The sequence below is a fragment of the Heterocephalus glaber genome, unplaced genomic scaffold (genome assembly GCF_053883595.1).
Source record: "Heterocephalus glaber isolate CG9 unplaced genomic scaffold, H.glaber_assembly_v1.0 deba00000942, whole genome shotgun sequence".
NCBI lineage: Eukaryota > Metazoa > Chordata > Mammalia > Rodentia > Bathyergidae > Heterocephalus > Heterocephalus glaber.
Genome location: NW_028258174.1, coordinates 4,585,081 through 4,600,769, shown reverse-complemented (window position 1 = coordinate 4,600,769; position 15,689 = coordinate 4,585,081). Strand labels below are relative to the sequence as shown.

Genomic DNA, 15,689 nt, shown 5'->3' with positions numbered 1-15,689 from the left:
ATTATTTCATCACCATTTACTACTGAACTTTTTTCTGGCATTAGAAATACCTTTGGAAATTAGATGGATCATTCTCTCCTATATTAAATTTAGGCACAATTTGTATGATGATAGGAGGTTATTTCCACAGAGGGAAGGGGCTGGTATTTTAATGCAAATGATTCAAATCACATTGTGTTTCTTGGACAAAATAGACAATAAAGACTAATTGAGGGGCGGGGATTTAGCTCAGTGATTCTGCTCCCTGCCTTGCAAGTGCAAGGTCCTGAGTTCAATTCCCAATACCAAAAAACCAAAACCAAAAACTGATCAAAAAAGTAAAAATCAAGATAAAAGATATTGCATATTCCCAAGATTGAAGTGCGAGTCAAGGATATTTCCATGTGGGCACAGAGAAAGTGATGGGGGCCCAGTTTGATGGAAAGAATCATGAGAATGTCTTTCAGGTACAGGTTCTGTTTTACTAAAGGATGAAATCAGCATTATCCAAATAGCTAGGTTTCTTTTAAAGTACCTAACAGAAACAGCAATATATATGTCAGACATTTCTATGTGTATACCTACATATATACATATCTATATTTTAATTACAATCTTTTGTTAGTTCATTATGTATACTCATTGATCAAATAAATATTTCATAACATGAATTTTGAGGTAAGTCCTATAATAGCCATTTTTCCATTGATCTCTTCTCATATCTCTTGGTACTTAAACTTGGTTTATTCTGTATTTCAATTCTTTTATAATCCATTAAAAAAGAATGGTGACAATTAAACTGTGACACATCACTGATTTAAACCAGTCCTATTCAGAAATGTCAAATGTGGAAAATATGAATCTGTGATGAGATATGGTATCAGTATTCCCCCAAGTCTTACATTGAGACCCACACTTAAGATTGCTAATGGATATTGTGGCCTGTATGCCACTTCACACTCCTTTCCCCATGCCTGAATTCATCATGCTACCCCAATTATCCAGTGTGTTCTTCTGAATTCCAGATTGTGGTAAGCAGCACAATCCTGAGGTGATACCAAAGTGGGGTTCAGTCCATGCTGACCTTCTAGAAGCCTCTGTAAGTTGCTGGTGTTGTGATCATCACAGCTGTCATCTAAGTGATATTTCACTGCTCATGTTTACTTATAGGCAGTTTATTAACATTGTCTTCAATGTGTCCGCAATGTGTCAAGATCCACTCTATATATTTCTACTTAGAAGTAAGACTGATGTTATTCCCTGTCCTTGTAAAATTATCTCCTTGGCACAAAATATTTCCAGCTTATGCGTCAATACTTAAATATTCATTCAAGTGAATCTTTCACTAAGGCATCACTTTTATACTAACTTTGAGGAAGGAAATATGTCTTGGGTGTGACAAAGAAGGTTGCAGTCAGGAAGAGGAGCCAGATGGTAACTACTTAAATCCAATAACAATAAGATCTTGAGACTTTTTATGCGGGAAAAAAGCTGTACTCATTTGTGTATTCTGAATGGGGTATAACCATGAGTATGCTACTAAATGCCCTGAATACACTGCCTTGTATTTATCATTTAATTAGAATAATCTCATTAATATATGAAATACACCACACCCACCTCTAAAACATTTGTTTCCATTTGACCCATTTAACCCTACAAAGTTTAGTATGGTGTCTCAATATATTTAAGAATTGAAATTAATGATAAACATTTCAACACTTTACAAAAAAATCCTTTATTCAAAAATAGGACATTTTCAAAAAAGAGAAAACTCTTATATACAGCTACTTAGTTTAGAAACAGTCAAAAACACAATAAAATAAATCCAGATTTAGAAATTATGATTTATAACATAAACAATACTGGTGCTGAACAACAGTTTAGATGTATGATTCTTTTTGTCCCGTCTCATTTTAATAATTCACATTTGTTAAAACCAGTGGTTGGGACTAAAGAAAGGCCTTAATTCTACCCTCTCAGCTGACACTCTTCCTGGCTATAGCTAGGCAGCGTGTTTCTATTTCTTTGGGTGCATGTGTATCAAATCTCTATTTTTATTTCCTGTTTTCGTTTTCCTTGAAATTTATTTATATGTGGCTATAGGGCTTGGTAATATTTATCAGCTCCCCCGCTCCCCTTTTTGTGGTACAGGGGATTGAACCCAGGGCTTTTGCAATGAGCTATGTCCCCAACCCTTTTAAAAAATTTGCTAAGTTGCCCAGGCTGGCTCAAACTTGTGGTCCTCCTGTCTCAGCTTCCCAGAGTGCTGGGATAACAAAGCATGTACCACTCACTGTCCCTGGCTGACCAGGCCTTTAAATTATAATTTTAAAAAATGGAAGTTCTTTGAAGACAAGGAGACTGCACTGCTCTGATGGAAGTACAGGATGTGGAGCTTAATGCTCTTAGGTTATCAACACTCAACATACTTTTACTTCCCAAGTCAGCATTCTGAGCAGCACTCAACAGATCTTTTGTAAACATAGTTTTGAAATATTTCAAACCACATTCAAACACCTAATAAGACATAATAAAACAGGATAAGTGGCTTGTCAAACTAAAGTGTTCTACTATAATCAAGAGGCTATCTTGATTACATAATGTGAAGCATTTAAACTTTTTTTTAATCAAGGTCACCACTTTTCAAACTGGGGAACCCTAGCCATCTTCTTATATATAGTGTAAATTTTTTCAAATTTGGAAAAAATTTTTTTTTCTAATCATAAAAGTTCTGCATGTATTTACAATAAAAATTAGAGTCATTTTAAAGATAAAACAAGAGTTCAAAGAAACTGTAAGTTGGCATTTTGGACTATGTCTTCATACCCTGTCTTCTATGAGAAGGATTTCAGAAGTAAGATTGGTGAAGCAATGACCTGGGAGACTCTGAATTCTTCAAGTGTAGCCAGGTCTTTATTGACAGTGAATATAAACAAAATTCAAAGCCTTGGCTCATTCTCGAGTTCCATCTTCAAAAGTAATGTAATTCTTTGCTTAAATATGTAAATCCTGTCTATACTGATCAGGAAGAAGGTCAAAGAACGCTAAACTGATTTTTATTTTACATTAATAGAGGAATGTTACAGTAAAAGGTTACTGATTTGCAAATAAAAATATACAAGAAATGACATAAAAAATACTGGAACTCAAGAAGCCAAAAGTTTAGATCTCGAACCACTAAATGTAATACAGTAACTGTGGGTGGTTTTATCCTTCTTTCAAATATATATTTGATTACATCATCTTTGTTCTTTACTGCCCTCCTGATTGAACAGATAGGTAAGTATATGGACCTTCCTGAGTCATTAATTACATTATTTTCTGGAGGATCCCAGAATCTAGTAGGGATTCTTTCTTGAGGCCAAAAAGAACCTTTCAGTAATGTCATGGGGATTAAATCCAAACTGCTTGCCAACTATAACTACTTATCAAATAGAAAGTAAATGGTTATTTGTTGTATAAATAACATCCATAAAGAGCAAAATGAAGTTGCCAGCGACATTATATAAGGCAAGTTTACAAACTTTTTTTTTAAACAATGGGTCAACTTCATAAGACCATGTAAGAAAAACATTACCTATAAATCAAGTTGTCATCCAACACATTTAATAATTAAATAGTTAAATATGATACTGGATCAAAAATGATCCTAGATAGTTTAAGGACTAATCTCATTAATCCCACAATTTAATGAGACCATCCCAGCCACATGTGATGACCTTAGATGTTTCATGAGGATGCCACACTGCACCTATACACACTTTATCATGAGCTTTAAACCGACTGTAGAGTTTTGTGGTCTTCCAGTCCCAAATGTTTAATTTTCCATTTCCATCTCCTGAAATCACATAGCTGCCAACAGAAAGAAAGTCAAATTATTCAAAATACTGTAAAATAATAAAGTGGATGAAGAACAGTGATAGGTTTTCTCTTCATTTTAACATAAAAAAAAGAACGGGAATATATAATACTCAAAATAATGTAGAATATGAAGTCTATAATATGAACTTCTACAAAATACCTTTCCAACGAACTACGTATTTCAGAAAATTATTTTTAATTGGGAAGATTGGAATCCCAGAGGCCACAATGAATGTCTCACAATCAGTCTCTCAACAGTCAAATAGTGTACACGAAATCAATTTCAATACAGCCAATAGATACATTCTATTGCAGTGACCTGTGCCACCTTCATAATTATTTTTTGGCTTCAATATCCTTTGAATATATCTATGTCTGAATCAGAGGTAGAAGTGTAAGGCCCAGTTGCCAGGCTAAACATACAAAGCCATAGGGATTTCTTCTACCTATATATTTTAACTAAGAATTGGAGAATGAATCAGAATTCCACTTTTAGCAAGACTATAGGCTTCACAAATATAGTGTGACTTAGAAATATTCAAAAGATAGATTTCAATTTCAACAAAAATAAGCTGTAGTAAAGTTGTTACCATCAATGCTGTGATATGAAATGAATTCTTCTAGTACTCATTCAATCATACCAATATAGTGATCATATTACTCCTAGCTTTACTTAGAAAAGAGAAACTAACCATTGGTGACATGGACAAGGATTTATTAGGTGATTAAAGGGCACAAGCCTAAATAATAGGAGATATGCTGAAGTAAAAATCTAAGGAAAGGCAAAATGTAATTTTCATAACTTGTTCTTGCTTTTACTGGCATATTGACATATTTAGCAGTTTTCATACAATTATATATGTGAAAGTGATTTGTGAAGTGTTATTTGTACAACAATAATTTGTATCCTATTGGGATATTTGGATATGAAAATAGATCAGAAGATTTACACTTACCTCATGTCTGGTGAAAAGTCCACTTGACAAGCATAGCCTGCTACCATATGGCCCTTAAAAATTTTTTTCTTATTCAGTCTGAATCTGTTCTGTGCTCCAAAAATTAAGATTTGGTTATCCATTGATTGGCATGCTAGCCATTTCCCTTTAAATTCAATAAATGAGACATTTGAAAGAAAGACAAAAATTTAAAAATGGTTTACTATAAATATGTTCACTGTTATTATTCTTTTTGCTTCCAACTACCTTCTAATACTAGAAAATAAATTTAATATGCCATCTGTAAAGCATTACAATGTAACTGCCAAAAGTTATTTTATATTAAGTAATGTATTCTATTCCTACCATCTTATTATTGAGTACTCTTCATAGAAAAGCTTTCTTTAAAAAAAATACAGAAATTCCAAGTTTAGTATTAACAGAACTAAATTAAAAGTTTAGGAGGTTATTAATTTGTAATAAGTATAGGCAACAGAACTATGGGAAGAAAGAGACCTGTCTGTGGTGACTGAAATAAAGATTAACTCTTAACTCTGGTGAGAAAACGTAGGATTAATAAAACTGAACTAAAAATAGATATGATTAGTGCAATTATAGTAACTGTTTTTGAAAGGGTGCATTGTTTTTATCCATCCAGAATACACCAAAGCCTCTAGACTGCAGTATTTACTTGTATTCCACACACTTGTTAACATTACTAAATAATGAAATGGCCCTAACATTGTCTGATCAGGTTAATGGCTTTGTCCAAGATAGGGACAGTATTTGTAAAAGATGTTTAAAAACATATTACATGAAATGTAGATTACACAGTGACAAAGTATGTAGTAGAGCACTTATCAAAGTAGGATCTAGTTCTGATGCTCTTAAGAATGATGGGCATTTGACAACTGTCACCAGTCTGCCTGGGCAGATGCTGGGGTAGAGGATCCAGCTCTTCCTTGCTACCTCATCCTGGTTTTACATGTATGGCAGCTATGTGAGTTAATGGTAGCTACAAAGATGATGTTCCCCAAACCACAGAGCTTCTCCATTAATGCCCTGTGAAGAGCTCTAATTACATCAGTATATTGTCAGTATGTCTGCAGCACAAGTTATTTTGTACTTATAAGGCAATGGATTATTAAATAGCAAACAGCATTAAAAGAATTTGTGCTTGAGAAGATCTTTTACAGTGAATTGCTAAGGTGTTCTCATTATGCAAAATCAGACCAAAATTACCCCCTTGAAAGGAAAGAGCTTCTTAAATGATTTATTGAATCTTATTTGTTGGAAGCAGAATTATTAAAACAAAAACAAACATTTGATTGTCAGGATGAAATTCTTAGATGCTCAGGCAATGTTAGCTGTAAATCATTATTTTTTTCAAAACAAGAGTAGATGAGGTGCCTCACATGAAAACCAGTCATTATCTCTAATAATGAAAAGATTTCCTTCTACAGTGTGGCAGTGTGGCAACCTTCCCAAAAGGGAATGAATACAATAATTACAGCAAGTCTTGGAAGCTCATTAAGAACACATTCTATGTACCAACTTACCATTTGGAGACAAAGTCACTGCAGGCATTGAGTGCATACTGGGTTCAGCTATATACTTGAAATCCACAGGGATATCCCTAAAATTTAAAACAGCAGATCAGAACAAGTAATTTTAGAAAGGACTTTTAGAAGAATTATCTCTGAAAGAACAGTATCCAAATAAAAGCAAATTCTTGAAATTATACATTTACTAAATGACTCAAGTTCATCTTTCTTTATGGCAGATTACTCCACTGTGTGTAAATACCACATTTTCTTTATCCATTCATATGTTGATGGACATACAGGCCACTTCCAAGATTTAGCTATTATGAACTGTGCTGCTTTTAGGTACACATGTAACACTATAATATGATGTCTTCAACTCTTTTGGGAAGACACCTAGGAGGCCAACAGCAGCAAATGGAATTTCTACTTTTAGTTTTATGAGGAAATCTCCATATTGATTTCCATGGTGGTAATTAGTTTACATTCCCACCAACAATGTAGAAGGGTTCCTTTTTCCCCGCAGCCTTGCCAGTCTTTGTTGTTACTTGACTTCTTGATGATGGACATCCTTTTTGAGGTAAGATGGAATCTCAGTGTTGTTTTAATTTGTATTTCTCCAATGGCTAGAGATGGTGAACATTTTCTCATGTATTTATTGGCCACTTGTATTTCTGAGAAGTGCCTATTTATTTCACTTGTCCATATGTACTAATAAAAACTTAAAAAACTGTACCATGGTGGGCAGAAGCAAGTTATTTGAACACAACTAGGGGGAAATGTTATTTTACATGCTGACCAATCTTAACACATTACTCTATGAGCAGTTGAGAAAGCTAAAAGCCCTTGATAGCAGGCAGAGCTGTAGGGATCTATGAACTAACTGGTCTAATCCATCTCAAAATAATGACCAAGGATACAAAGATTAAGTGTTTGGTACCTAAAGTACTTTTGGTTTACATGTAAAGTATTTAAACATGTATAGTACAGGAGAAAAAGAATTAAAAACAAAAAATTCATGTGAGTAATATAGAGGATTAACAAAAACAACAAAAATGCAAAACTAGTCACTTAAATTTAGAGCCATCAAAAATCTGAAGTACATAAATTCTACATTATAAAAATTTAGTAATTCTGAAAAGAATTTTGATCTTACTGCTTCTCATCAGACTAAAAATGTTTTTTACAGTTATGTGTGGGAAATGTAATCTGAGGATTTGTGGAATATGAAGCCGGAATTTCAATTTCAAGCTGTGATTCAAATTTCAATAATATCTTTAATTGGAAATTATAATTATTTGCTTCATGTAAGAATTTTCTCTGTCCATTTATCCAACCATCCAGAAGAAGGAACAAATGATTACAGAAAACTTCTATCAAAGTCTTGGTTAGAGGAAAATAATTTCACATATAACAAGGGAAATAACATTTGTCGGATCTCTAATCCTTTATGTTCTAAAACAACAGTAAGAACTGACATTCACAATGACTCAAATCTACTAAAAAAAGCTTCAATCTAAAAAAGCTTCAGGCTTTTTTCCTCCTCATATTTATTGTTAGTGGGCTAATAACTATAATATGGACTGAAACATAAGAGCATTTTCTTAACCACAGTGCAGTTTCATATTAATTGATGTTGTTACTAAACATGAACGAAAAATTCACATGAACCCTTACTTCAAGGAATCTTGGTACAACAAGCTCTAGAACAAGAACTGAATCTGAACTACCCCATGGATTTCATTATTACTAGTAAAATTATGTATACAGTAATTAAATTTAAAATAAACAACTATTTTCTAATTAGATACTGTAATTCAGTAAAATAAGCTAGAAACAATCTGGAAATGAATTCATAAAAGAAAACTAACAAAGGTCTATGAAATTTTTAAATGAGCTGGGGATTTAGCTCAGTGGTTTCACTGCCCGCTGCGCAAGCGGGAAGGACCTGAGTTCAATCCCCATTCCAAAAAAAGAAAAAAAAATTTTTTTAAATGAAAAAACAGTAATATTTATCAGCCTGTGTAAAATTTCATTTTAATATTTTTTACTAAAACAAAAATTTTTGGGAGAAAACATATCTACAGTTCATGCATTTAGCCGAATGAAATGCCACAGCTGCTGAATATCTACTATAACCTCGAACTCTCCTTCAGATCGCCACAACTGTCTTAGTTTGTACTGCTCAGTCTAAAAAAGCCAAGTTTCCTTCAGTTTGTTTTCTTATATCACTGTGCCAGTTAAAGTAGGTATAGGGCATGTAAGTTTGGCAAACACCACGCATCTGAAGGCCCCTATACTGCTAATTTTCCTGCAGTGGGGTCAGCTCTTACTTTGAGTTGGTTGGGGCCTCCCCTCTATGTGAGCTACCAGGATCACTAGTAATTTCTGGGGATACTGAGCTGGTTTTGCTTCCTATTTTCCTTTGTGGTAAGACTGATCCTTACATTTATTGCTTTTTCATTAAACCAGATACAAATTACCTGTTCAGTCCTTTCACTCACCTACCTACTCAGGAATATTATCAAGAACTCAAGTTTTGGAATCATTTGACCCGAGTTTGAATTCTGGTCTTAAATAACCTTATGTAAATTAATCTATTTAGTATCTTTATATAAAAATGGGAGTAACAACTCGTAACATTGTTTTGCACATTAAGTCAGAGTTCATGTAAAAATGCTCAGCATAGATTGGCATGTATAAAGGACTTCATAATGTAATGCCATTAGTGATTACAACAGTGATAACTTGGCCACCATACCACCGTCTCCCAGCGCCAAGGAGCAGAGCCCCTCCAGTGCCGAGGAGGTAAGCCTCTTGGGTTGCCGTACCACTGCCTCAGAGCACTGAGGAGCAGAACCTCTCGCCCCCAGTGCCAAGAAGGTAAGCCTCACCCCCCCAACCCCACCCCCGCAGGGCTATGCCAAGCCATTACCTGGATCCACACCACAGAGTTGCAGGGGTCATAAAGGATACTGTTCTGAGCTCCAGAAGATAGAGCAGAAGTGAACAACAGAAAGAGGGCCTCTCTGAGGCTCTGATGAAAACTGAAGCCCACTGGAAAAGTGAAAATCTCCGCAATAAAGGCATACCAGACCACCTTAGTTGGGGGAGCAGCGGTATGGACCAGAGTGGTGCGGCTGCAAGCAGATCTCAGCTAGGGCTCTGCCCTGACCCCAGAGGCTTGGGCACACCAGCCCAAGCCAAGGGCATACCTGGAAAAGAGCTGCACAGGTACATAAGCAACAGCCAGAGGTTCACCCTGATACCACTGGTAAATGCATGAGACCCTAGCCAGAAGCTTGCTCACACAACAGGAACTGGGGTGCACAGCCCCCAGCCAAAGGCCCTCCCAGACAATAGCTACATAGGGCCCCTAGCCAGTGGCACACCTAGATACCACTCCAAGTGTGCACAGGCCCCAGCCAGAAGCCCACCCAGACAACAGGTCAGCTCAGACATCCAGAAGGCCACCATTCTGAACCCAGGAATTAGTGTACTGGTGAGCAGCAGAGAAGAAGCAGCTCTGTGACTTGCTGAGAAGTGAAGACCACTAGGTGAGCAAAAAGTTGCCTCAACAAAGGTACAGCAGGCTGCCTCTGTTGAAATGAGTCGACACATAAGCCTCAAAACCAGACTTCCAGATCACCTAAGGCAACCCCAAAGGGAAACGAGATGGAAGAATCTGATACTCAACCACCTGGACTCCCTGAACTGGCGACAAAAGAGAATCTGGAAAAAATGAAATCAGAAATAATTTCTCAGTTAACAGCAGAGATTGTGCCCATAGTGCAAGACATGATTAATCTAGAGCGGACACAGATAAAAAAAATAGAGGATCTGAGGAACATGATGGAATCCCAACATAGGAAACAAATGGAATCCATCAAACGGATGCAAACATTTCCAGGAGATTAAAAAGTCCATTGAAAGTTTATGCAGCAGAATGAGCCAAATGTGAGGACAGAATTTCAAATATACAAGGTAAGATTGCAATTAGTGACCAGGAAAAGAAAAACTGCTTTAAAATAGTAAGGGACCATGAGAAATCAATCTAGCAGCTGCTAGACAGTGCAAAGAAGAATAACATAAGACTGATTGGAGTCAATGAAGAAACAGGAGAGAGTGCAGATGACATAAAAAAACTGTTCACAGAATTGATGGCAGAAAACTTCCCAAATGGGAAAAGAACTTGACATACAGATAAGGGAGGCATATAGGACTTGGACTAGCTGTGATAAAAAAAAAAATCTACATGTAGGCATATAATAGTTAAGATTCCAGAAACCCAACAGAAGAACAAAATTCTATAAGCAGTTAGAGAAAAGAAACAAATCACATACAAAGGAAAGCCCATCAAAATCAGAGCAGACTTCTCAATGCAAACCCTCAAGGCAAGAAGAGCTTAGAGTGACGTATTTCAAGCATTAAGAGAAAACAGCCTCCAACCCAGACTAATGTACCTGCAAAACTACCTTTCAAAATTGATGGAGAAATAAGATACTTTCATGACAAAGAACACCTTAGGAACTTCATGAATACCAAACTAGCACTTCAAAAAATTTTAGACAATATCCTAGGAAAAGACAAAGATCACAACCCCAGGAAGCCCAGCAGAATGAATCCATCAGGCATGACAAGAAATTAAACGCAAAGTGGGAGAATCCAACAGAAAGAAAAAGTTATGACAATGATAAGTCAATATGTATCAGTTATAACCATCAATGTTAATGGTCTCAATTCATCAATCAAAAGAAACAGACTGGCAGAATGGGTCAAGAAGCAAGATCTAAGAATATGCTGCATATAAGAAACAGTGATGACTTCTGACATTAAGGGTTAAACAGAAATCTAAAGGGTGTCATGATTTGTAAGAAAACGGTATTATGACCTTTTAGGAGTACAAATATCTGAGAGAGAGAAAAAAAGCTAACATTAACCCTTTAAAGCATTTTGCTGACCAATGTTCTACTTTAGAAAATACAGGCATTCTTAAGCTCTGTAACTGGTACATAATTTAAATACTTACCAATTTATTTTACATGATTCTACATTTAAAACTGTAGATGAAATATCTTTAGAAGGTAGAAACAACTATATGTTTGAGTATAATCAAACTGTCAACATATGTAAAACAAAACATGTATACATGTTTAAGAAAGTACTGTGCAAATAATCTAAGGTGGATTATATAAAAATTTTTATATCATATTATCCATAAGAAATCATTTCAAAGCAAGAAAGATTTTAAGTATAAGGTAGTTCTCAAACCATGAACCTTAAGGATGATACTATACAAAGTATAATAAAAATAAGTGGTAAATATTTAAGTTAAAAAATTTATTACGGTAAAAGACACATTGTCACTGATCTCCCCTCAATGATCCCCCTCACTTTAAATACACTATCCCATCATTCTTGCCACTTTCTGAAGCAGTTCTGGAAGTCCTCTTCCATGAGTGTCTTTAGCTGCACTGTCATGGCTACCCTGATGTCCTGAATTGCCTCAAAATGTTTATGCCAATTTCTGTCAAATAAACATTATGCTGTGTCCTTATCCATTTTCTTGACTAGATCTGTGTGACTTTTGGTTCTTTCCCAAAGTCAAAAGGGCCAAGAAAGGTACACATTTTGAATCAATTCAGGACACTAATGCAGATATGACAGACAGCACAATAAAAACATTCACAAAAGAGGACTTCCAGAGCTGCTTCAGAAAGTGGCAAGAATGACAAGATAAGTGTGTTTAATGAGAGGGGGAATATTTTGAGAAGGAATAATGGCAATATATCTTTTGCTACAATGCATTTTAAAAAATTTAAACATTCACTGTATTTTGGACCAAATCTCATGTATTAAGACTCCATATAAAATCCTTTCAACTCTTAACAGTTGGGAGTAATCTGAGGGTTTAGTGGTAGTGTAAGTGTAGGAGTAAGTACAGTTAAATTACATTAAATCTTTGATTATCTACATTGTCCTCACAAGGTTATGCCCTGCTTAGCTCCCCAAAGGGATTTGGTTTGAAGAGGAAACCACTGGCTGTGGCTCCAGGCTTCCCATTTTTTCTTAAAGCATAACAACTTCTGGGGTTGGTATGAAGTACATTCTAGTCTTTGCAAGGCTATAATCATAGTTGAGCTGTGCTTCATAACTAAGTATAAACACAAGCTGGGTTCCAACCACATATTCACTTTAACAAAAAGATCATTATGTCTTTCTTTTCAACTAAATTATAGAACATGATCTATGACACTTAATGAAACTAGCGTTAGTATTTTTTGACTTTATGAAAATGATTTTTTTCCTCTGAAAAAGCAACTAACCAATATATTCTGATTGCATTCTATAAGCAAAACATTTGTACAAGTATGTTGATATGGGGCAACTTTAAGTAATGAATAATCATAAAGCAGACATTAAAAAAAGGGATACAACAGTATTTTCTTTGGGTTTGTTCTGAGGCCAAGACCTTACACTCAGTCCTTACTTAACTTATAAAGTCTATACACATTTGTGGTCTCTAATTCTTGCTAGTCATTTTACAAAGATAAGATATAAAGAATGTGAGATACCACAATACAGTATCTATCATCACGGTAAGAAAAGCAACTCAAAATAAACATCCTATGAAAAGATTATCTAGGGCCGGGGATTTAGCTCAGTGGCAGTGTGCCTGCCTTGCAAGCACAAGGTCCTGAGTTCGATTCCCGGTAGTATCTAAAGACCATGAAGGGTAGTCTGCTTCAATTTTTATATCCAAATTATGGTTACTTAAATAATTAAAATAATTTAATTGGATAGCGAGGGTCAAAGTTCCAAAAATATTCAAATGGCTGCATATCATTAGCCTTTGTCTTTGGCTACAAATTTTTAATTGCTTGCTTTATATAAAGCACATTTTCTACTGAAGGAAACTTACCATTCCCAAACTCTTAAGCTCTTATCATCAGATGTACTCACAAATCTTCTGTTCTCATCAACAAAAACAATGGTGTTGACAGCTCCCAAATGTCGATCATATTCCTGCACAATTTCTCCACTTCGAATGTCCCACTATAGAGCAAACAAGAAGACAAAGACAAAAGTGAAAGCCAATGGAGATGTACTTCTGGAAAGTAGAGGGTAAAGATCTCAAATATTTTTATGAATTGACTGTTTTCTACTAAGAACGGAACGTCAGTAATCCTTAAAGGTAGCAAACATTAAATAAGCTAACATTCTGTGCTCCCCATTATAACATAAAAGTCATAAATCTTAATAAAAATAATGCAAAAAGACTTACTTGCACAATCTTTTTATCAGACATCCCAGCCACAAAAAGATTTTGTTTATCTTCATCAGGATTGAATTTGACACAATAGGGTACTTTTCGGTTTGTGAATCTTGATATACATTGTCCTAAAACCAAAGATTGAAATTAAGTAACAAAAATAAATTTGACCACTTAGCCATGATCGTGGCCTTGAGATCTAGTGGTCATTTGCTTAATAAAATTTGAGGAAGAGCATCTTGCTCACTCTTTACTGTAAAATACATTGCTCCTTTTCATAGACTTTTTGTGATTAAAAATAATTTTTCAAAAGTTAATCTGTACCACCAAATGTTGAATAGGTAATTATAATTTCATTCATACAGAAGAATATTTGAAACAGTAAAAAAGAATAAATTACTGGTACAAACTTCATAAGTGACCTTCAGATATTATATTGAGTGAAAGGAGCAAGAAACAAAAGAGAAAATATGGTATGATTTCATCTGTAAGAAATTCAAAACAGGCAAAATGAACCAACCCATCACGACAGAGTAGCTATGATCACTGGGAACAAATGAAAAGGGCCTAAGAAACCCATACTGAGTGACTGAAATGTTCTAGATCTTAATCTTGTGGCATTTCAAACAAGTTCAGACATATGTTTATTAAAAAATTACTGAGTATTTGTAGATTTTATATACTTATGTGTATATTTTGATTTTTAAAAAAGCCTTTTAGTGGAGGGGGGCTCTCAGCTTTGGCTGTTTATAGAATTACATTGCCCATACCTTGGACCAACCACACCTCTGATGGTGGGACTCAGTGATTCTGAAGATCTTCCAATGATAACAGTGTGTAGCTAGAATTGAGCATTGTCTAAAGAGGTAAAAACATAGGCTTTGACATCAGAGACCTAGGTTTGAACTCAACTCTGCCTGTGTGACCCTGCAAAAGTTGCCTTTATGTCTCGGTTTCTTGATCTATAATGTAATGATGGTACATAATTTATAAGAATATATTAAGATTGAATGATATACTGCATATAAATACTTAGCATAATGCCAGCCAGGTAAACATTAGTTACCTATATTTTCATTACCCTTAAAATTCAGTAAGATTAAGAGATGATTTTTCTAATAATATGAAACTATATTAGCCATAAAATACTGATGGAAGCAATATAGTTCCAAATATGTAAAACTAAGTAGCCCATGGGAGTTTAGACCTACATTTTAATCAGTTTGAACAGTTTAATTCTACTCATCAGACATCGTGCCTCTATTAGGTGCAATATATTTGCTTTATCAACTCTTATGTTGTAGGAACAAAGTTTCACAGTGAAAGTGCTGATATAGCTGAGTTTCTATAAACACACTTTGTGATCTTAGCTGATAGCCAATGGGTTAAGAATAGGAAGTTAGAGGAGGTACCATTTTGCCACAGAGGACCACACATACTGTTCAAATATAAATACTAACTTAGAAGACAAAGATGTACTACTTACTAGTACATTCTTACCTGTCTCAGTGTCCCAGAGTTTCAGATACCTGTCATAGGCTGCGCTGAGGAACTGGGTTCCTGCAGTATTGAAACAGATGTCCCTAACAGCTTTACCGTGACCTAAAGGCAGAGTCAACAGAAATGGTAGTGAGATCAAGTATTACATCTTCATAAATATCATAAAGAGAAACAGCATTAAAACGCGAGCTCCAGGAAGGTGGGCTAAATCAAGATCACTGGAACCCCATCTTTTAATTTACTGTTTTACAGTCTGTTATGTGTGGGTTGTGACGTTTGAGTGTTTTTCTCCCTTCAAGAAGCTCCTCAGGTAATTGATGCATGTTTCAATAAGAATCATGAGAAAAGGTCTAATTTAAAATAAAATTTGTCATGTCAGTCTCTGCAGTAAGACAAGTGATGACTAAACAGCCAAGAATTTACAGAAACATAATAGATGAATTATTGTTAATGAAAGAAATGATGAAATTCACTTAGATTGTTCACTAGGTTGGAAGTGAAAACAGAGTGACCTAAAACTTAAGTTCTGGAAACTGTAGCCCTTGTTCAATAATTATTTCTGTGATCACATTATCAACCTTCATAGAAACTGAT

General features: G+C 35.1%; 2 protein-coding genes across 4 annotated transcripts in view; one reads left to right on the top strand and one right to left on the bottom strand.

The window, feature by feature from the left end:
• The window catches only part of Mettl24 (methyltransferase like 24), a 131,981-nt gene that overhangs the window by 109,151 nt on the left and 7,141 nt on the right, over positions 1–15,689 (top strand). Inside the window, exon 6 of one of the 3 annotated variants that reach the window (XM_087208683.1) lies at positions 1,005–1,078. The exons of 1 other annotated variant lie outside the window; for it this stretch is intronic. In XM_087208683.1, coding sequence (XP_087064809.1) covers positions 1,005–1,034 — 30 coding nt within the window. In that variant the 3' untranslated portion in view covers positions 1,035–1,078. Of the gene's footprint in view, positions 1–1,004; positions 15,199–15,689 lie in introns of those variants that run through there. One more of the 3 variants, XM_087208682.1, reaches the window with a different exon arrangement.
• Cdc40 (cell division cycle 40) overlaps positions 1,701–15,689 on the bottom strand; it is a 51,735-nt gene continuing 37,746 nt past the window's right edge. The window contains exons 10-15 of the mRNA XM_004873979.3: positions 15,096–15,197; positions 13,608–13,723; positions 13,245–13,378; positions 6,338–6,414; positions 4,800–4,944; positions 1,701–3,834 (exon numbers count right to left, since the gene is read on the bottom strand). Of these exons, the coding sequence (XP_004874036.1) occupies positions 3,657–3,834; positions 4,800–4,944; positions 6,338–6,414; positions 13,245–13,378; positions 13,608–13,723; positions 15,096–15,197 (752 nt within the window). The 3' untranslated portion in view covers positions 1,701–3,656. The remainder of the gene's footprint in view (positions 3,835–4,799; positions 4,945–6,337; positions 6,415–13,244; positions 13,379–13,607; positions 13,724–15,095; positions 15,198–15,689) is intronic.